Source organism: Pelecanus crispus, chromosome 14 (genome assembly GCF_030463565.1).
Source record: "Pelecanus crispus isolate bPelCri1 chromosome 14, bPelCri1.pri, whole genome shotgun sequence".
Classification (NCBI taxonomy): Eukaryota; Metazoa; Chordata; class Aves; order Pelecaniformes; family Pelecanidae; genus Pelecanus; species Pelecanus crispus.
In genome coordinates, this window is record NC_134656.1 from 1,417,941 (window position 1) to 1,438,581 (window position 20,641).

General features: G+C 65.4%; 1 protein-coding gene across 1 annotated transcript; it reads left to right on the forward strand.

Annotated features, from left to right (window-relative positions):
• Positions 1-3,825: 3,825 nt before the first annotated feature.
• Positions 3,826-11,868, forward strand: PSMF1 (proteasome inhibitor subunit 1). Its single transcript, XM_075721156.1, has 7 exons — positions 3,826-3,954; positions 4,991-5,143; positions 5,731-5,813; positions 6,529-6,714; positions 8,721-8,774; positions 10,755-10,913; positions 11,044-11,868. The coding sequence occupies exons 1-7, from the start codon at positions 3,826-3,828 to the stop codon at positions 11,093-11,095; spliced, it is 816 nt and encodes a 271-aa protein (XP_075577271.1). The 3' UTR covers positions 11,096-11,868.
• The last annotated feature ends 8,773 nt before the right edge of the window (positions 11,869-20,641 follow it).

Sequence of the window (20,641 nt, forward strand, 5' to 3'; positions counted from 1 at the left end):
GGCGAAGCCTGTTCCAGGAGCCACCGTCGCCCTGTCCCACCCGACATCCCTTGGCACAGCGATTTCGGCCACCTTCACACGGCTCCTTACGTGCCAGTAGCCCCTGGGTGGTGGAGCAGAGCATGGAGGAGGCTGCTGCGGTGCCACCGGCTCTCCCTGCTCTGCAGGGATGTTAAAGATCCCAAGGGGGTCCCTTCCTTCCCTCCAGCTGTGTGCTGGGAAGCGCTGCCCGCACAGAGCAGCCGGGAGGAAGCACGGCGGTGCCGGCCCCCGGTGCCAACCCTGCCAGCCCTGGGCGAGGCGATGCGCGCGGGCTTTCCCATCAACGGGAAAGGAGCAACAGCGAGCCGACCCCAAGGGAGGGACGATGCTCGCGAACAGCGGCAGCCTGCGACGCCTGAACATCAGCCAGGGATTATCCACGGCCCCTCTCTGCCTTCTCCTGCCGGGCCCCAGGTCATAGCCGGTGCACGCGGCGCGGCACGGCACGGGGGTGAGCCAGTCGCCCTCGCCGTGCCGGCTGCCGTTCCCAGCATGGAAGGCTCGCGGGCTGCCAGCGGGGCGGGCGATTGGGAAATCTGTTTCCTCTTCTGCTCGTTACGACACCGCAGTGGGCGCATCCACCGGGAGCAGTGAGGCAGCGGGAAAGTATGAAGGTCAGGGGAGGCTGCGGTTTGTGTGACGGAGGTGACCCCGGCTGATGCATCCCTCTACCTGCTCCGAGCACCGCCGCCTTGCCAGCGCGGCTCCAGCCACCGCTTCCTCTGGGACATCACCCCCGGCCCCGCTCCTGCGGGGAGCAGCTCTCCACGCGATGCGTGGCCCCCACGGATCCTGTTCCTGGGTAAAAAAGGGAGGAAAACGGCCACGTGCAGCTTCCCCCGCATCGCCGCAGGCAGGAGGGTTGGCGCAAGAGCTGAGCGCAAATCTTCACGAACACGTGCAAGGCGTCCGGGGTGCTGGCTGCTCCGGGGGCTTCGCTGTGCTCTCGCAGCATTGCTCCCGCTCCCGGCTTTGCTCCGGCAGCGCACAAAGAGAACGCAGCTGCTCCGACGACGGCACCGGCGTGCCCAGCAGCCAATGTGACGCACTTGCCTTGCAGCACTAATGAGCCGGCTCTGCAATCCTCATCACCTCGTTAATGACTTGGCCACTGCGTCCCAGCCGGGGCTTTGCTGTCTGCTACCTCCCACGTAGCTTGCAGGCCCCTAAGTCGCATTAGGGGAGCTGCTTTCATGTGGCCAGTGGTTTTCATCATCAATGAGCCACAGAGCGAGCAAGACGCTGGAGCAGAGGAAGGAGCCAACGGGGAGCCGGGCATCGCGGGCCGGCATGGCGAGGCACCGCGGGTGCTGGAAAGGCAGCTTTGATGTAGCTGCAGCCAGCCCCGGGGCCACGGGCTCAGGTACGGCGAGGTCCCGGCGCCAAGGAGGGTCCCAGGGTGAGGGGATGCATGGAGACATCCCGCTTTCCCCCATGCCGTGCCCACGGGCTCAGGTACGGCGAGGTCCCGGTGCCAAGGAGGGTCCCACGGGGAGGGGACGCATGGAGGCATCCCGCTTTCCCCCATGCTGCGCCCACGGAGGGGCTGCTCGGGCCAGGGATTGGCACCAAAAGTCACCCCTCATGTGTGGTCTGGGGCAGCTGGCACGACATGGGGAAGGGAAAATAAATTAAGGATGGACACGGAGGTGAGGCCACGGGAGTTCGAGCCAGCGGCTGGCTGGGAGCACGCAGTGATGGGTGAGAGGGTGGAGAGGAGATGGTGGGTGAACGGGGACGGCAGCGAGTTGGATGGAAAAACAACAGCTTGGTCAGCACTCGGCATAGCTCGTGTGCGATTCCTGCCGCCTCTCGCCCCACCAAGGCACCACCGGCTCCCGCAGTCGCCGATCCCAAACACCCACGCGCTCCAGCACCTGCACCGGGTCCGCAGGCAGGCGGGGGAAGCCCGTTAGCGGCACTGGGATACAGGATTTAGGATCAGATTTCTGGAAGGACACCCACGGTTTCAAATTCTGCCTCAGGAGGGAGCATTCGAACGAAGCTACGGGTACCCCCATCGCCCACCCAGGGCCTGGCTGTGCCGGGAAAGTGAAATGTGGATGCCGTCAAAGCTTGCAACCGCGGCTGCTGCCCGCCAGGAGCGAGCCATGGGGTGGAAACGCTGCCTGCTGCTGTGAATCACAAGCCCAGCGCTGGAAAAGCTCCGGCTGAGGCATTTCCTGCTGTTCCCATCGCATCCCCATCCGATGCCTCCCTTGCGAAGCTCCCGCACTGACATCCCGGCCCCGTGGAAAATCAGCGGTAGCTTTGCTGCTGAGTCCGGCACGGCCAGCGCAGGTCACTCGGCTTTCACGCCGTGGGTGTTTTCCACGGAGCAGGGGCTGGCTCCTGGGAATTGCAGGAGGTGCGGCAGCTGCCCGGGCAGCGCGGCGATGATTCGTGCGAACGGGCAGTGCCGAGCCACGGGGGCTGCCGGGCAGGCAGGCCTGCCGGTCTGCGGTCGATTGTTCAGCCTCAGTGACTTTTTGAGGGGGAAATGGAAAGAGCGAACAGTGCGAGTTAATTAATTGACGCATAATGAAGTCAAGATGAGCATCCCCAAGGAGCCGGAGCTCCGATTGGGAAAGCAGCAGATGATGGCGTTCCCCGGCATGGGGCTGCTTCATCCCCAGCCCCAGCCTCCTGCCAGCCACGCTGAGGACACCGGCTCTGGCCCAGGGGCAGGAAGAAAAAAAGCCCTTGAATACCGTTCAGTGGCAACTTTAACAGAACTGAGGTGTTACAAATCCTGCAGCCCAGAGGAAGGAGCCGTGGAAGGAATTAAATAAACCCATTGATGGCCGTTCGGTGCTTCTGTCCCTTCGGTCCTGGGGGAAAGGCACGCTACGCGCGGAGCCCGCCACAGGCTGTAACGCGTTTCTAACTGCCGAGGAAGAGCCAGGGCAGGGGCAGGAGCAGGGGCACGGGCAGAGCCAGGGGCAGGAGCAGGGGCAGGGCAGGGGCAAGCGCAGGGGCAAGTGCAGGGCAGGAGCAAGTGCAGGGGCAGGAGAAGGGGCAGGGGCAGGAGAAGGGGCAGGGGCAGGGGCAGGGGCAGGGGCAGGAGAAGGGGCAGGGGCAGGGGCAGAGCCAGGAGCAGGGGCAGGGGCAGGGGCAGGAGAAGGGGCAGGAGAAGGGGCAGGGGCAGGAGCAGGGGAAGGGGCAGGAGCAGGGGCAGGGGCAGGGGCAAGCGCAGAACAGGAACAGGTTCAGCGGCAGGGGCAGGGGCAGAGCCAGGGGCAGGGGCAGAGCCAGGGGCAGAAGCAGGAGAAGGGGCAGGGGCAGGAGAAGGGGCAGGGGCAGAGCCAGGGGCAGGGGCAGGAGAAGGGGCAGGGGCAGGAGAAGGGGCAGGGGCAGGAGAAGGGGCAGGGGAAAGCGCAGAACAGGAACAGGGGCAGGGGCAGAGCCAGGGGCAGGGACGGAGGCAGAGGCAGGGGCAGGGGCAGCGCCAGGGCCAGGGCAGACCCCAACCCTCCGGCTGCTGGACGGTGCCGGGTGTCCGCCCCCGCACGGGGGGTACCGGCGGGCGGAGACCCCTCGGCGAGGCCCGTCCCGGGACGGGACATTACATTTCCCCGGGGAGAAAGGCCTCCGCTCGCCCCCGGCCCAGCCCGGCCCCCGGGGGAGGCGGGCCCGGGCCTTGCGCAGGAGACGGGGGCCCTCTAGTGAGGGGCGGCCCGGCCCCGGCTTCCCCGCAGCGGCCGCGGCCCGGCCTTTGGGGCCTTGCCCGGGCGGTTCCCCCGCGGGCCCGGCCCGGCCGCGCCTGCTCGGTGCGGCGCGGCCATGGCGGGGCTGGAGCCGCTCTACGCCTGGGCGCGGGCCGCCGTCTCCTGCCCGCAGGACGCGCTCATCTGCGGCGTCCACTGGGAGCTGGTCCGGCACGGCTACCGCTGCCTCGGCGCTGGCGACCAGGTACGGGCCGGCCCGGGCCCCGCCGGGCTCCTCCGCCGCGGAGGCCGCGTAGGCCGCGGCCGAGCCCCGGCCTTTCCTAGCGCCGCTCGCCGGCGCCGCTCGGCCGAGCCCGGCGCCCGCTGCCGGGGCGGGGCGGGGGGAGCCGAGCGGCGCCGGGGGTGTCGGGGGCAGCCGGGGCGGTGCGGGGTCTGAGGGGCATCAGTGCTGCCGGGGCAGCGGTGCTGGGGGCTGCGGGGGTCCCGGTGCTGGGGCGGGGGTTCAGCGCTGGAGGAGTCAGGGCGGTATCAGGAAGGGGGCCAGTGTGGTGCTGGGGGAATCTTGGTGCTGGAGGGGGGACACCCCTACCAAAAGCTGGGTGTCCAGTGCAGCGTTGGGGGGAAATGTGGTGCCAGGGGAGTCCCAGTGCTGGGGGGGCTGGTGTGATTCCAGGGAGGGGGGACAGTGTGGTGCTGGCCCCAGTACTCAGGGTGGGGGGTCTGGTGGGTTGGGAGCCTGGTGGGGTGCTGGGGGGTGTTGGGAGGGTGCCTGGTGAGGTGCTGGGGGGCAAAGGTGGGGGTGCAGGGTGCTGTCTTGGCAGAGAAACCCCCCGGTACCAGGGGAGGGGGCAGTGCCCGCCGGCAGCACCGCTGTGGGACAGGGACAAACAGGACGACAGCCTTCCCCCCGCCTGCCCCAGACAGCTCTGTCCTGTGCTGGGGAGCCAAGAGGTGCCAGGCAGGGAAAAGCATCATCCCCCAGTCGGAGTCTTTGTTGCTTCTTCCTGCTCAGCACAGGGTGGTTGTGTCCCTCCTGTTCCAGTGCAGGGACCCTGTGGGAGGCCGGCAAGCAGGCAGGGCCAGCCCATGGGAAATAAAGCCCTGCTCCTGCAGTCAGAACCTAGAAGGCACTGAGAGATCCCCTCCCAGAGACCTAGATACACTCCCAGAGACCTGGATCCCCTCCTGGATCTCCCTGTGCAGCCAAGGCAGGTCCCCCCAGCCCTGCAGCATGCTGGGCTCGTGGGCAGGCTCTCAGCAGCACCTCTGTCCTGTTGCAGCCAGGTCCTGATGAAAGGAAGTCGGAGCTGCTGCCCGCCGGCTGGGAGGCCAACAAGGAGGTGTATACACTGCGCTACAAGTCCACGGACGATGCCCACGAGCTGCTGCTGAAAGCCATCATGGTGGAAGACAGTATGATCCTCAACGTCATGGTAAGCACCCAGGCTGGTCCCTGTGGCTTTATGGTCCTTCAGGTGCAGCGGCTGCTGCCGCCCAAAACATCCAAGGAACAGCAGGGCCCCTTTCTTAAATTTTTGCCGTTACTTGTTCTACCTTGCAGCGATGTTTGTCCCTCAGGATGGGGCAGACCCGGGGGGGTGTTAGGGGCTGCAGACCCGCCTGTGCAGCAGCAGTTGTGGCCCAGTGTGAAGCTGGTTGAGCACCAGCTGCATCGGGGCAGCGATGCGGTTTGCCTTGCCCACTCTGGCCCAGGCATTGCCCCTTTTGTGTCCCCTTCCCAGCTCAGGATTTTTCTGCAGATCTTTTCTCCTGTCCCACACAAGCACCTCCCCGGGATGTTTTTGCTTTCACCCTTTGTAGCCCTGGCTGGGGAGCGAGCAGGGAGAGCCTTGCTGTACGCTGGAGTTTGTTTGCTCCTGGGGATTCGGGCACAGCACAGGGATGTGGCAGGAAGCATGCAAGCCCATTCCATGTTTCCCAAGCCTCCAGCTGTGGTTGTACCAGCTCCTTCCCTCATTCCCAGCTCTGCTGACTCTGTGTTCCACCTGTCTTTTGCCAGGATCGCAGTTCTCAGAAGGTGGCAGATGTGACCTTGGCAGTGGCCGACTACGTCAACCCGGAGCACCTGGACGATTTCCACAAGTAATCTCAGTTCCCTGGCATTTTCTGCAGGAGAAAATGTCCCACAGGCATGGGGAGGGGGGCAGAGACCAGGTTAGGAGGAGCCTGGAGGACTCTCCCCCACAGATACAAACCCCAGGGGCAGTCCAGCCAGCCCTGAAACACAGCCAGAGCTCCCTCCTCTGCCCGCTCTGCACTGCTGGCATGCAGGCGGGATTTAGGGCATGGTGGGACCCTGGGTCGGAGCCCAGGGGAGAGCCACCCCACCTGGGAACGGGCTGGGCCAGCCCAGCACTTTTATTTCCAGAGCCCTGCCTGTCTGTCTGTGCTGGGTGGCCACTGCCCAGCGGTGCTACAGCTTCAACTGCGGCCTGGACGCCTTCAGCCGTGGCCCAGACACCCTGTGGCCTTGCTGAAGGCCAGTGCTACGTGCTGTGGTTTCCTCCAGTGCAGAACTGGTTGGGTGATAGCCACAGCATGAGGGAGTCCCCCAGGCTGGGTGGCATCTCTGCCCTCTGAAATAGGGTCAGGGCTTTGGTGCCACTGTGTGCTGTTACCCCTTCCCAGCCCCTCCGTGCTGCCAGCTGGGGACACATTTTGTGCCAGGGACACGTTTTGTGCCAGGGACGCTTTGGGCATGTCTGTCCCCTCAGCATCCCTCTCGCAGCCTGCCCAGCACCTTGCACCTGGGTGCCATGGCCTCCCCAGCCCACCTCCTCACCTCTCCTCCCTGCAGGGTGTACAAGAACACCGAGGAGCTGAGGACAAGGATCGCTTCGGGCATCATTGCTCCCCTCAAGACCCCTGCAGAAAAGGCCAAAAAGGAGCCTGAGGTTGAGAAGAAGGATCCTGGCTTGCCCCGGGATTACGACCCCCTCAGGGTCCCTCCCCGGCAGCCGGCAGGCATGAGAGCACCATCCTGGTGAGTAAAGAGCAAGTGGCTGCTGACGCTCCCCCGTTAGATGGGACGTGGTCCTGGCACAGCTCTCCAAACTTCACCTCTGGTCCCCGTCTCGCACACGTGGGTTGGGGAGCAAAGGGGATCCAAGCCCTCCCCAGCCAGTCTCAGCCTCCTTGGCCCCGTGCTTGGGTTTGATTTAAGTTGCCCACTGAGGGATGGCGTGTTCTGGAGCTGTGTGTTGGTTTGACCCTCCTTTGGCATAGCCTGGGGGTGTAGCTGGAGACCTACAGACCCAGGAGGGAGAGGGCAGTGTGCAGGGCTGGGGGGAAGGTGAGGGGTGGAAGGAGGGAGACCCTGCTCGGTGCTGGCTCAGGGACCATCAGGGCTCCAGGGCTGGCAGAGCAGGGACAGCAGTGGGAAGGACAATGCTGTCGTGGGGCCAAGCAGCCCCCGGGAGGGACCCCGGAGGGCTGGGTGTCAGAGCGAGCCGTGGGCTCTGGAGCTCCAGCTCTGGGCCCTCAGCACAAGAAGGACATGGAGCTGTTGGAGCGGGTCCAGAGGAGGCCACAAAAATGATCTGAGGGCTGGAGCCCCTCTGCTACGAGGCCAGGCTGAGAGAGCTGGGGGTGTTCAGCCTGGAGAAGAGAAGGCTGCGGGGAGACCTTAGTGCAGCCTTGCAGTGCTTAAAGGGGGCCTATAGGAAGGATGGGGGCAAGCTTTTTAGCAAGGCCTGTTGTGACAGGACAAGGAGTAATGGTTTTAAACTAAAGGAGGATAGATTTAGACTGGATATAAGGAAGAAATTTTTTACAATGAGGGTGGTGAGGCACTGGCACAGGTTGCCCAGAGAGGTGGGAGATGCCCCATCCCTTGCAACATCCCAGGCCAGGTTGGACGGGGCTCTGGGCACCCTGCTCTGGTTAAAGCTGTCCCTGCTCGCTGCAGGGGTTGGGCTGGGTGGCCTCTAAAGGTCCCTTCCCACCCAAAGCGTTCTGTGATTCTCTGTGGGGTCTGTGCTCATGGCGTGCAGCGGGTGCAGAGCTCTGCCTTTGCTCGGCACAAAGCCGGGGCTGTCTCTAAGCCTCCTGCCTGCTGCGGCCAGTGGAGCTGCCCTCCCAGGACGCTGCACCCAGCCAAGCTTGGGGCCAGGCCTGGGAGGTGCAGGCTTGGTGGAGGGGAACAGAGATGTCTTCTCCTTGCTCTCCTACCCTGCTTTCCCTTTGAAACCCTTTGCTGGCAAAGCTGGGAAGAGGGAACACGTGGCACCCTCTTCACCATCCCTCCCTGCCCCCTTTGTGCCCAGCCATCCCTCGTACGTGGCAGGCACGCTCCCCCCTCTCCTGCCCCACAAGCTGTAATCCCCTTGGGATGGAAGTCAGACAGCGTGGTGGCTCTGCCATCTCTTGGGGACCAACCGTGGCTTCTGTCTTGCGTGTCACCTCTTGCTTCCTTAACCCCAGCGCTGTCTGCTGGTGCTCAGGGCTGCTCAGGGTGCGAGATGCTCCTCAGGGAGGCCAGGGCAGACAGGCTGGACCTGGGCACAGCTCTGAAACCGTGTTATTGGCACATACTGTTGGCAAGGAGATGCTAACAGCTGGCTGCAGGCTCACCGCCCTACTGTCCTCGCACTCCCGGAAGCGGGACTGTCATTGTGTCTCCGACTGGGACACGCTGGAGAGCCTGGCCTAGCCCAGCACCGCTTGGGGAGCCCCTGGCATGGAAACTCCCAGCGTCCACAGACAGCTCCAGCCTCGAGCAGTGGGCACAGCAGGGCTCCCTTCATCTCGGCAAGCTTCCCGCAAGCCTGCCGTGCACACCGGTGTCTGCACCCAGCTGCACCCTGGAGCAGGGTTGGGTCCTGCAGGTCCCAGGGCCCTTTGGGTGCTGCAGTGCTTGCCGTGGGAGAGCACCCACACGCACAGCACCGGCAACCACACTGTCTGCGGCTGCCCTGCCTGCTCGCTCCTGCTCGCTCCGCACGGCCGGTCTCCCCTTTGCTGAACGTCTTGCTGTGCTCTGTGTTTCAGGCCTTCCCCCTTGAACCCCTTTGCTGTTGGTGGGGAAGACCTGGACCCTTTTGGGTGAGTACAGCTGGGAGAGGTTGTGCTTCGCGTGCCGGGGGAGCATCCCCTGCTCTGCCCTTGGGATGTGTGGGGGTGGCTGGGGATCTTCTCTGGAACAGCTGGAGTCCACCTGGCTCAGGCGTCCAGCAAAGTGTCTCTAAGATGGGACAGTTGCAAATTGCAAGGGACCAATTGACAGTTGCTAAACCTCAATATGGTTCTAATATCATAATAAGATCCCGTCTCTTGCGTAGATGATAGGTTGCAATCTGCGTCTGTTTAATAATCAGCTTGTATTCATTTAACATGCAGTAATTCCTTCAGTAAATCAAAGCTGAATATGTCGTTAAGTGAATGTAAGCCTCTAATTTAAAATGTTACCAGCTGCTGCGTCTACAGCCCAGCAGTCTGGAGAAGGGGAGGCTTAAAGCCGAGTCCACGGATTCTTGAGTCCTGGTTGTGAGCCTCCCAGCTGTCTGAGGCACTCGAGAGAAAGCCTGGGCAGAAGGAGGGCTGTCTGGGGGACTGATCTTCACAGATAGGTCTCTGTCTTTGGTTTGGTTGGGCAAGGAGAACCTGTCATCTTCCATTCCAGTTAAAAGCACATAGTCAGACAAAAAACAGCTCTTGGAGTCGTTGCAGAGCATCCTGCGGCCCAGGGGAGTCCTCTTTGGAACGACTCTCCTGTGGGGATTGCATTTTTTCCCCTCTTGCAAGACTTGGTTCTCCGTGGGTTTGGCTAGAAAAGGGCCAGCTGAAAACGTCCTGCCTGGCTGGAAGGAGAGGCCTGGAGCCTGGGTGGCTGGAAGGAAACCTGATAGCACAAGGAGAGGGGGTTCAGCTGTGGGGGAGACCCTGCTTCTCTCACTGCCTCCAGCCCTTCATCAGAAGTTTCTCTGTAAAAGACAAAAAAGATTGTAAATGGAAGCAGATTTGTGCGCTGACACCTGCCAGCGCTCGGGCTGGAGACCCAGACTCCCAGGCATATGCTCGTGGGGCCTGGCTATCCCGGGGCGCTTTGGGCAGCCGGCCTGGCGTAATGGAACTCATTAGCGTGGTTGTTAATGACTTGTATGATGGCAGCGGTGTCCAGAGGCTCCAGCCGAGTTTGCACAAAGCTGACCATGAGGAATGGCACTCGCAGCGTGGGGCAGCTCTGAGGAGCCGCCGTGGTCAGCAAATAACTTCCAGGCAGCTCTTTGGAAAGGCTGGCGGGAGCCCCGGTCGGGTCCGCGAGCTCTTGCAACACCGCGCAGGGCAGGACGTGCTGCTCAGCCGCGAGAGCGGAGGGCAGGGACGGGAGTACGAGCTGGCGGCGAGGGCCAGCGGGTCCGGCACTGCCCCAGGGGACGGTCAGCAGCCCACCGGCACTCACCAGTTGCTGCTGCCCTAAATGGCTCCTTGCAGGAACCGGGGCGGGAGGGAAGCTGCTCTCCGCTGCTCCGAGTGTTTTGGCCGTCGGCTCTGCGGAAGGCAGGTGGGCAAGGGCTGTTGCTTCCCTGTGTGCATCTGCAGGGGTTTGGTGGCACGGTGGTGCCGCGGACCGGGGTGTTTGCTGGCCCTGGCTTGGCCGTACGCGCTGCAGCTGTAAGGCTCCCGCCTCGGTGTGACGGTGAGCTGCAATTCCCATCCTGCCCCCGACCTTGCGGCAGGTTTGCAGGGCTGTGATGACCCCGGGTTGGAGCAGGGTGCGATGCATTTGGGTTCCCTCCTCTGGCAGGCAGCAGCCTCCATGGGACAAGGATCTGCTGCACCCCAGCTCTCTTACGCACGCGCACGTATGCACATCAGGCGCTCTCTGTCTTGCTGCCGTGCGCCCGCCTCGCTGGCTTGCCCTGGCCTGCGCTGCAGTGGGTTAGGGGTGCTTTCCTTTCCACATGCCGTGCGTCAGCTCAACCCCACGTCCCCACGCTCGGCATTCCTGCAGCACAGGGACGCACTTCGCTCCTCGGTCACAGGTGCCAATCTCATCTCCTTCTCTGCCTTTCCTCTCTCCAGAGGTCGGAGTGGGGGAATGATCGTGGATCCTCTCCGGTCTGGCTGCCCGCAGCCCAGCATTGACCCATCGTCGGGCATTCCAGGCCGGCTTCCCCCAGGAGCAGTTCCACCGGGCGCCAGATTTGACCCCTTTGGCCCATTGGGAGCTGGTAGATCTGGGTAGGTGCTCGGCTGTGCCTGGGGCTCCCAGCCTGCTCTCTGGGCTGCCCCTGCAGCTCCGGGCTCGTCCCTGTTGCTGCGGGACTGAGCTCTCGCTCCTGGTTTGACTCTGCTCTGAATTTCTTTGCAGGCCAGATCCCGACCACCTTCCCCCTCCAGGCTATGATGACATGTTCATGTGAGGAGTCACCACACAGCTTCTCGTGGCTGCGGCCAGAGCGGGCTCCTGGGAAGCAGGAGCACTTTCCCCTCTTCGCTCCCCGTTGGGTGGACTTTAATCTTTTCAGCAGCATTTTTCTTCTCCCCATTCGGGGACACGTTCACGTGTGTCAGACCAGCTATAAAGGTTTCCCTGCGTGCAGGACAGAAGAGGAGGCAGTAGGTTCGTTTCCTTCCGTGCTCCTCTCGGGGTGCCCGGCCGTTTGCACCCTGAAGTGCTCCTGCCCCGCACGAGGTGACAGCGTGGGGTGCGGCGAGAACGGCCTGCGTGCTGTGGGGTTTTCTCCTCAGCTTCTCTGGGGCAGCAGCGCTTTTGCTGCTGGGGTCTCGCAAGCGGTCGGTGCCGAGGAGGGAGCCAGCTTCTTGCTGCTCCCGTGCTGGGGAGCTGCAGTGGCCTCGCTGAAGGCGATAGCCGCAGTGGGCTCCGCATGCAGAGATTGTTTCTCTCTTGCTTTTTATCCGAGCAAGGGGCTGATCCGTGTGAAGGGCTAGAAAGCCCAACCCACGGGCTCTCCATGGGCAGACCCCCAGCAGCAGCTGAGATAGCTTCCACGTGGCCGTGCCCACTGGCTTTGAAGAGCACCACCGGCAAAGCTGTTAATGCGCATGAGAAGAGACACATACCGAATTCCTGGCCCCACCGTGTCCCCTCTCTCCCCTGTAGCCGTGGTGTTTTTCATTCCCGGGCTGCCCGCCGGGCACGGCGCAGGGCTGGGGTAGGAGGGAGGGTGCTCGGTGCCCGCACGGCCGGCCGGGCCCAGCGTTGGCTCTGCAGGCACGGCGGAGCTGAGCCCAGCACCGAGCTGGGGTCCTTCCGGGGCTGCGCACGGGGGGCTCGCTCGGCTGCGGGATTTGCTTTGCAGAAGAGGTTTATAGAGCGCCTTTCCCTACCGTCAGTCCCGTTGCGTGAGGCTGGCACGGCTCTGCCTGGCTGAACTCTGCCAAACAGCTCCGGGAGAGTGGGTGAGATCTGTGTGGCTCAGGCTCCTGAGCTCTTTCTGGAAACCTCCTCCCTTCCCTGCAGCTTCCCCCCCAGGTCAGTTAATTCTGGGGCTGCAGCTCATCTGTCCCATCAGGGGTTCATACTATGTTTTTCTTCTCATGGTTTGATTTCTTGGAAGGATGTTCATGAGATTGAAATAAAAACCTGACAACAGTGTTGTGTTGGTGCTTGCTGGCGGTGGTCCCCCCCAGCCGCAGCCCCCTGCTCCCCGCCACGAAAAGGGACGCTCCTAAAGCTCTGCCCAGGCTGCGCCCGTCCTCCCCGAGGCGGAGGATTCACGCTGGGAACCCGCTTTGTACCTTCCCCTGAGCAGCAGTGCTTTTCCGAGACGATGTGACTGTATTAAGAAAATTAAGTGGAGAACAGCCCAGACTTGGCTCTGGCTGCGCTCCTTGCGGTAATTGGCTCTCCGGGGTATTGAGTGCCGTCGGTATGCTGCATGCGGCCGTGTTGGCATAAATAAAAAGGGGGAAGCGATCCCCCTGTCTATCTCTTTTCCCCAAAGGCTTTTTCCTTTTAAAACCCCTTTGCCTACAAACGCAGCTAATACAGCCGAGTTAACGGCGCGTGCAACCCCGGGCTGCACGCAGGCGGGAGCGGGGAGGACTGGACGTTGAAATTTAGCGTTGGGGGCAGCTGGAGCATCCCCTGCATCCCCCCAGGGCTCATGCGTGGACCCCCGTGTTTGCAAGAGCTGGTTTTCGAGCCCAGACCATTGCATCATCCCCACGGCACGTCCCTGGGGCTTTTGGTGGACGGTCCCACTTGTGGATCCATGGACGGGCAGCGGGCGATGCCTGTGACCGGAGCAGACGGCGGCTGCGCTCGCGGCATGGGTGGGATGGAGAGCGAGACCCGGGGCTTGGCGATCCCCTGCTCCTGCTCGTCCCCTCCGGTTCTTGGGGCAGCCTGAGCCCATCCACAGCTTTGCCCCCGACCTCGCTGCGTGGGGTTGAGGAACGCGGGCTGCGCGGAGAGAGGAAAGGGCTGTGGCCTTATCAGAGGGGCCCCTCTCTGCGGGAGGCGGCTGCTGCTTTCTGCGCCTGAATTAATCATGTTCTGCAACCTTTCAGGAGGGAGTGACGCAGCCGGCTTTGATGGGGCTAATTAAAGCGAGCCAGCGCCAGGAGAGGCTGTGGCAGGGCCTGATAAACAACCTTTTGTCTGCAGCGCTCAGCCCCAGCGGGTTCGTGGTGCTGTGCAGCTGGGGGAGCAGGTGGGAAAGGACAGGGGTTTCAAAGAGGGTGAGCACCCAGCGTTGAGCCGTGCCTGCTGCGGACCCGGACCTGAGCCTCGGGGCTCCCGGCGCTGTGCCGTCCGCTCTCCGGAGAGGATGGGTAAAAGGAGGTGAGGATCCTCCTCTCCGGGTCAGAGACGGTGGGGACAGGAGGCCATCCCTGCGGCTGGCTCGGCTTATGCCGAAGGGTGGCTGCGGAGCTGCCCGGAGCCCGGCAGAGGTGGCTCCCGGGGACCAGCGATCCCGAGCGCCTTCCTCGCTCCGTCCGCAGGGCCGGCGGCCGGGCACGGACCCCGTTCCCCGAGCACGGTTGGGGAGCAGCCGTCCCTGCTGCAGGCTCGTACCGCACCGAGCACGGCGGCTGCAAGGGCCGGGTCTGCCGCCAGCCAGAGGGACGGTCCAGGCCACCGGCTGCGTGTCCCCATCCCCGGCGCGGCTGCTGCTAACAGCGATGGAAAGCATTAACATGCAAGGGAGCACGTTGAGCCACGCACCTCCGGTTAATTTTATGGGGAGGCCGTGCAGAGCGGCTGGGGCTGGCGCGTGCGGTCTTGGCACCGGCACAGCCCTCCCTCCTCCCGCGGCACCGGCGAGGCGCTTCCACGTCACGTTTGAAGAAAGAAGCTGCCTTACTGGTAATGGCTTGAGATCCCCCGAGAGTCCTTCAGGCCATCTGCCAGCCCGCCCAGCCCCGCGGCACCTGCCCCGCGCGCTCCCAAAGGCAGAGCCCCCGGCGCTGCTAATTACCCCGCAGACGACGCTCCGTCCCTGGGATCCTGTGTGTCCCGTGCACGGTGCAAGGGAGGAACTGGTGCGTATTGCACGGATGGGAAAACAAAGCAGCCTCCATTAAATGGGACTGGGAAAGGCGCGCTGGGCCCTTCCCTCTTTGCTCACCCCTGGCACGAGGGGAGACACCCGCAAAGCCCCACAGCTGGGGGACCGGACACCTCTGTGCCGAGCGAGGGGACAGGGACGCGCCGCCCGCCACCCGCCCGGCGCTTGCACCATGCTCCGTGGCCCGGTGCGGTGGCATTGCCAGGGAGCAGCCAGCCGTGCGCCCTGCCCAGCGCCTCGCACCGTGGCCGTGCTGCCCATCCCCGTGGCATCGGGGCCGCCCGCCCGCGGTGCGGCCATGCAAAGCACGAGCCGGCTGCCGTTGTCGCCGGCTTCACAGGAAGGCAGCAGGGCTGGGGCCGGTGTCTGCCGCCCGCCGTGCTGCCCTCGGTGCTCCCGTCAGCGCTGGGCACGGTGCCACCCGCTCCTCCCCAGTGCCCATCCCGCGCCTCCCGCCCTCTCCGGCAAAACCGGCTTCTCCCATGGAAAATGGAGAGGATCCAGAAACCGCACGTAGAGGGTGAAACGCTCTCCCAGCGGGCTGTTTTCGCTGCACCTCCAAGGAATGGCAGGGCAAATTCTGGGGTGTCTCAAAGCTGCCTCCGACCCACCCACCAGCACCTAATTCCCGTGGGTGGGCGAAGCCCCCGGACCCGCCCTGTGCTGAGGGGCCAGCGACCCTCGTCCCCCCCAGGCTGCACAGCACCAGCCCGCCTTTCCCAGCCAGATTTTTCTCACCCCCCTGGAATATTTTTCATTACTTCCTAAATCCACCCCTGCACGTTAGCCATCGCAGCTCAGCGCCTCCAGCTGCCTGTGCCGCTCTTCCCCAGCACCCGCCGGGAGCGACGAAGGGACGGCCAGGCCAGCGCCGGGGGGAAGAGCGGGGCAGCTGGCTGCGCCGCGGGGCAGAGCAGCTCTGGGGCCGCCGGCAGCTCTGTGTCCCCCCGCCCCAGCCACCCTCCGCCCCAGCCCGGGGGTCTCTGTACAAAATCACTTCCCGGTCCTGGAGCTCGTGATGGGGGAGCTTCTTTAATGGCACTCCTTCCTTCGACGCACTCCGTTCACCTTTAAATATACATCTCTCAGTTGAGCGGCTTTCCCCCCGGTCCTGCAGGTCCTCGAGGGACAGCCCAGCAGCGACGGCCCCTTCCCGTAGAATCTCTTGAGCAGCCTCACGCTCTAATCCGCGCGAGTATTTCTCACCCCCACATAAAGCAGGTGCGCAGCAGATGCACCCTCCAAACAGGCTCAGCCTGTCCACCTAGAAAGATCCCTTCCATCTTATTTAAGGTGACAAAAATTGACGAGGATGATTTCTCCCTCTAAATGGGTTTATTTTCTCATCCAGGCTCGCAGGGCCAGCGCTGAGAGTTGCGGGAGGGTTTTCTGCCTTCCCCGGGGGAGCCTCCTTGCGAACACCCACGGCTCCCCCGGCAGACCCCGCGCGAGAGCCTTCCTCCCCTTCCTCCCCTTCCTTCCTCCCCTGGCGTGTCCCCCCTGCCCCGGGGTCAGCCCCTCCGTGACAGCCGCAGTGGCATTTGCCCCCCTGCCCTGCTTGGGCCCTCCGTTTGCGGGCTGTGCTCGCGGCCGTTCGCCCCAGGGATGCGGGGAGAGGCGATGCCCGTTCGGGAGCACGGCGGAGCACAGCCACCCCTTTCGCCCCAGGCATGGTTTAATCCCAGGGAAAGGTGCCAGGGTGCTGGAACTGCGGGCGTGAGGCCATTTGAGGTTGTTTCCCAGGACCCTACAATAAACACGGAGTGTGGACGGGTGACGCGGTGACGGGGAGAGGGACGCACGGCCCTTGGCAGCAACCGGAGGAATCGGCTGCAAAGGGTTAGAAATGAAAACCTCGGGTGGAGGATGCTGTCCCCAGCATCCGAGGGGGGACACTGGAAGCCCTGAAATAAAACCTGAGCCAGGCAATCACACCGCGTGGAAAAACGACTTTCCTCTGGTGTCCGGTTGTCTGGAGAGGTTTGTCTCCGCCTGGAAACATTTGAAGCGAGTAATTTATGGGATGGATTAAAACCCGGTGGCAGTTCATGACAAACACCACCCTTTGTGGGTCTGCATTTTCCTATGGGATAATTATTTCCCTTTCTCAGCACCCTGCTCGTACCGATTTTTCTTTCCACAGAACATTGTGCTTTAATGACGCTTCATGTTTAATTCCCGAGATGCGATTTTACCTTCCCGACGCAGACAATGGCTCTTGCCATCAGCACAAAGGCTCGCGCGCAGGCACCCCGGGGGACAGAGCTGCCTGCCTAACACAGGAACAGAAGAACCACATCGTTTCCAGGCGTTGGGAATTGTCCTCGCTCCTCCCGACAGAGCACCATGATTTTTGAGGAGGCCGTTCCGGGATTGCTGGTTGGCAGCGGGATGCTCGGCACGGTGCGGGCGCGTGTCCCGGCCTTCATCCCGCTCTCCGGAGTGGGGCTGGTGGGGTGCAAGGGCTGGGGGGTGGCGGGGGGCCGGACCCCGCCGCACAGCTGGTGGTCACGCTTGCTGTCTCCTTCTCTTCTGCCCAGAGCGGTGCAAGCACCAACTCTACGCCACAGAGTTTTACAAGAAACTATTGCTAAAAAAGGTCACCGATGGCAGAAAATGAGAAGCTCCGTCCTGAAGAGGAGCAGCCGGCCCCAGGCCCTGGCTGCCGGCAAGGAGCCGGCTGTGGCTGCGGCAGGGAGCTCGGCCGCGCGCCCAGCCCCGGCTGCAACCGGCCACGGCACGGAAATCCCACAGGCATCTCGAAGGTGCCGTTCCCCCGATGCTGGCAGGCAGGACCCCCTCCAGGAAGGTGCCGGGGAGGCGAGCGGGGTGTCCGAAGGTCACGCTGCCCCGTGCCGGCGGTGGGGAACAGCCTGGGCAGGGGCTGTGCAGTCCAGCGGGGCATCCCAAACCCGCATCGCCCCGGTGCTGCCGGGTGGGAGCCCCGAACCCGCATCGCTCCGGTGCTGCCGGGTGGGAGCCCCGAACCCGCGTCGCTCCGGTGCTGCCGGGTGGTCGCTCCGGTGCTGCCGGGTGGGAGCCCCAAACCTGTGTCGCTCCGGTGCTGCTGGGTGGGAGCCCCAAACCTGCGTCGCTCCGGTGCTGCTGGGTGGGAGCCCCAATCCCGCAACGCCCCGATGCTGCTGGGTGGGAGCGCTGAAGCCACGTCGCTCCGGTGCTGCTGGGTGGGAGCCCCATCCGAGGAGGGTCCGGGGAGGTGAGGAAGGTGGCCGAAGGCTGCCGGGCGGGTGCGGGCGAAGCCTCACCGGATGGCATCGTCGTCGGGGCGCAGCGAGGGGACCCCCGCTTCTGCCGGCGGCGCGGGGTCCCCGGGGCATGCGGGGTCCCCCGGGGAAGCGGGGCTAGGAGCCGGGCCCCTCGGGGGGCTGGGGCGGGGGGCTGAGCTGGCTCTCCAGCAGCGCCCGCGTCCCCTCGGCCGACACCCTCCGCATCCGCAGCCGCACCGAGCCGTAGGTGCCCCCGGTGCGGCGGGCGGCCCGGGCGCGGCGGCGGGCGGCGGCGGCGGCCAGCAGCAGGGCGGCGAGCAGTAGCCCGCCCAGGGCCAGCAGCGCCAGCCCGGCCACGGTGCAGCGATCGAGGCGGGCGCGGAGCCGCGCTGCCCGCGCCTCCAGCCGCTCCATCTGCCGCGCCGGTACCGCCGGGTCGGGCCGGGCTGCCCGGGGCACGGCCCCCGCCAGCACCACCAGCGCCGCGCCGCTCAGCGCGCAGCCCAGCGCCAGCGCCAGCCCCGGGCCCGCACCGGGCCCCGCCGCGCCCGCCCCGCCCGCCGCCGCCGCCGCCGCCTCGCCCGGGCTCCGCAGCTCCGCCGCCCGCGGGGACGCCATGGAGCCGCCGCCGGCCTGCGCGGCCAGAGGTGAGCGGCGGGCCCGCACCGGGATGCTCCCCCCCGAACCGGAGCCGGTCCCCGCACCGGGATGCTCCCCCCCCCGAACCGGAGGACCCCCCGCACCGGGCTGTCCCCGCTCCCCGGAGCCGCTTCCCCGCACCGGGATGCTCCCCCCGAACCGGAGCCGGTCCCCGCACCGGGATGCTCCCCCCCGAACCGGAGCCGCTTCCCTGGACCGGGATGCTCCCCCCTCCCTGTAGCCGACCCCAAAGACAGGGATGCTCCCCCCGAACCCGAGGACCCCCCGCACCGGGCTGTCACCCCTCCCCGGAGCCGCTTCCCCGCACCGGGATGCTCCCCCCGAACCGGAGCCGGCTCCTCGAACCAGGATGCTCCCCCCTCCCTGTAGCCGACCCCAAGGACCGGGATGTTGCCCCGAACCGGAGCCGGCTCCTCGAACCGGGATGCTCCCCCCTCCCTGGAGCCGACCCCAAGGACTGGGATGCTCCCCCCGAACCGGAGCCGGTCCCCGGACCGGGATGCTCCCCCCCCCCGAACAGGAGGACCGCCCGCACCGGGCTGTCGCCCCTCCCCAGAGCCGACCCCCCGGACCGGGATGCTCCCCGAACCAGAGCCGGGTCCCCGAACCGGGTTGTCCCCGTTCCCCGGAGCCCCCGGACCAGGCTGTCCCCGCTCCCCGGAGCCGGGTCCCCGAACCGGCCTGCCCCCCCCGCACCCCCCGCACCCCCCAGGTCCCCGCACCGGGTTGCTCCTCCGCCCGGGATCCCGTTTACCCGAACCGGGCCGCCTCCCGGGGCCCCGCACCGGGCTCTCCCCCCTCCCCGGAGCCGACCCCCAGAACCGGGATGCTCCCCCTCCCCGGAGCCCACCCCCCGCACCGGGCTGCTCCCCTTCCCCGGACCCGGCACCTGCCTCCCCGAACCGGGTCCCCCCACACCCCGAACCGGGCTGACCCCCCCCGGGGTGTCCCTGTGGCCCCCCCCGGGCTGCCCCCCTCCGGTCCCGCTTCCCCCGCCCGCCTCTCCCCCCCGACCCCCGGAGTGCTCCCCGCTCCCCGCACCGGGCTCTGCTCCCGCTTCTCCGGTCCCACCTTGGTCTGCCCGCCCCCCCGGTTCCCGCACCGGGCTGCCCCCCCCCCTCCCGGTTCCCGCACCGGGCTGCCTACCCCCGCCGTGTCCCTGGTCCCCGGTCCCCGGTCCGGTGCCGGTGCCCGCAGCCGCCGCACGCACACGCACACACGCGCGTACAGCGGGCTGCCCCGGGGGGCACACACATGCACACACGCCCGGTTGCACACCGGCACCTTCCGTGCACGCCCCGCTTGCAGCAAGGGCCCCCTCCGTGCACCCCCCCGACAGCGCCGGGACCCTCTGTGGGCACCCCGGGGGGGCTGCGCGGGGAGAGGCGCGGGTGGAGAGGGCAGAGCAGCGCGGCGGGGTGGGCACGGGGGGAGAGCGTGGGTCACGCCCGGGGGATGTGCCCGTGGGGTGCTGGCTGGGCACCCCGCAACCCGGGGCAGAGCTGGGCTGGGGACACTGGGACTGCGTCCCGGGACCCCGCAGCCCCCAGCGCTGAGCGCAGCAGGGAGGGCAGCCGGGAGCCCCGGCAAGGGCCAAACCTGCTCCCAAATCCCTGGGGAAGCGTGCGGGGCTTGACCTGGGTTTGGGCCAGGCATGAGGGGCTCCAGCCTGGGACAGAAGAGCCCGGGCGGTGCTCGCTGCCCAGAGCCATTCCCTCAGCCAGGCTGGCCCCCGCGGTCCCACCGCAGCCCTGCGGCACGCAGCCCCCCCCCCACCCTCGCCTCTCGCCGCCCCGTTTCTTCCATTTTTCACAGTGCGCTCGTCTTAGTGCCTGCGCTCCGCTTCTCGCTGACCCGAAACTGGACCTGGGCCTGGGCCCCGGCAGTGACCTGCTGGCAGCAGCACGCTTTGAGCTCGTTTGTTAATAAGACGTGTGCTATTTCCTCGTTTGGAGCGGTGCCTGGAAGACGGGCTTGTGGACGTAAATCCTAAGCGATAGTGGGTGGGCTGCTGAAAGCTGCCGGGAAGATTCGTCCGTCACATTGCCATTCCCTCCATCACATTGCCATCCCCTTCAGCACATTCGCATGCCTCCAGCATCTTCGCAGCCTCACCCGTGATCGCGCTAGATGAGGCGCCGACGCCGATGCCGGGCGAGCTCACAGCGCCGGGGCTGCGGGGATGTGTGGCCGGTGCCCCGAGCCCCCCGTGCCCTGCGCCCTTGCCCCCCGCCCCGGCAATTCCTCCTGCAGCCGCGCTCGGCTTCGCACAAGTCACGGTGCTGGGGCATTTTCCTGCGTGGTGACAGCAGATGGGAGTCTTCTACCACCCGTTTCGTGACACAGGCAGGGGCTTTCTCCGATGTCTCTGTCAAATCCTGATCAAAAATCCGATCAAAAAGATTCAGAGCGTTCGGGGGGGGTGCAGGCACAAAGAGGGGCGTTTGTATTTTCTGGGGGGGCCAGGCCGAGGGCTGGGCAGGCTCAGCCCGCACCCATCCAGGCGCTGGTGCTGGCAGGGTCCCAGCAGCGCCGGCTTGGCTTG

What these genes read in the sequence shown, in the direction of transcription:
- PSMF1 (XM_075721156.1), top strand. Translation starts at nt 3,826, where the DNA reads ATGGCGGGGCTGGAGCCGCTCTACGCCTGGGCGCGGGCCGCCGTCTCC. An exon ending in GCCTCGGCGCTGGCGACCAG is followed by an intron (nt 3,955 to 4,990) that starts GTACGGGCCGGC and finishes GTCCTGTTGCAG; the next exon opens with CCAGGTCCTGATGAAAGGAA. An exon ending in GTATGATCCTCAACGTCATG is followed by an intron (nt 5,144 to 5,730) that starts GTAAGCACCCAG and finishes GTCTTTTGCCAG; the next exon opens with GATCGCAGTTCTCAGAAGGT.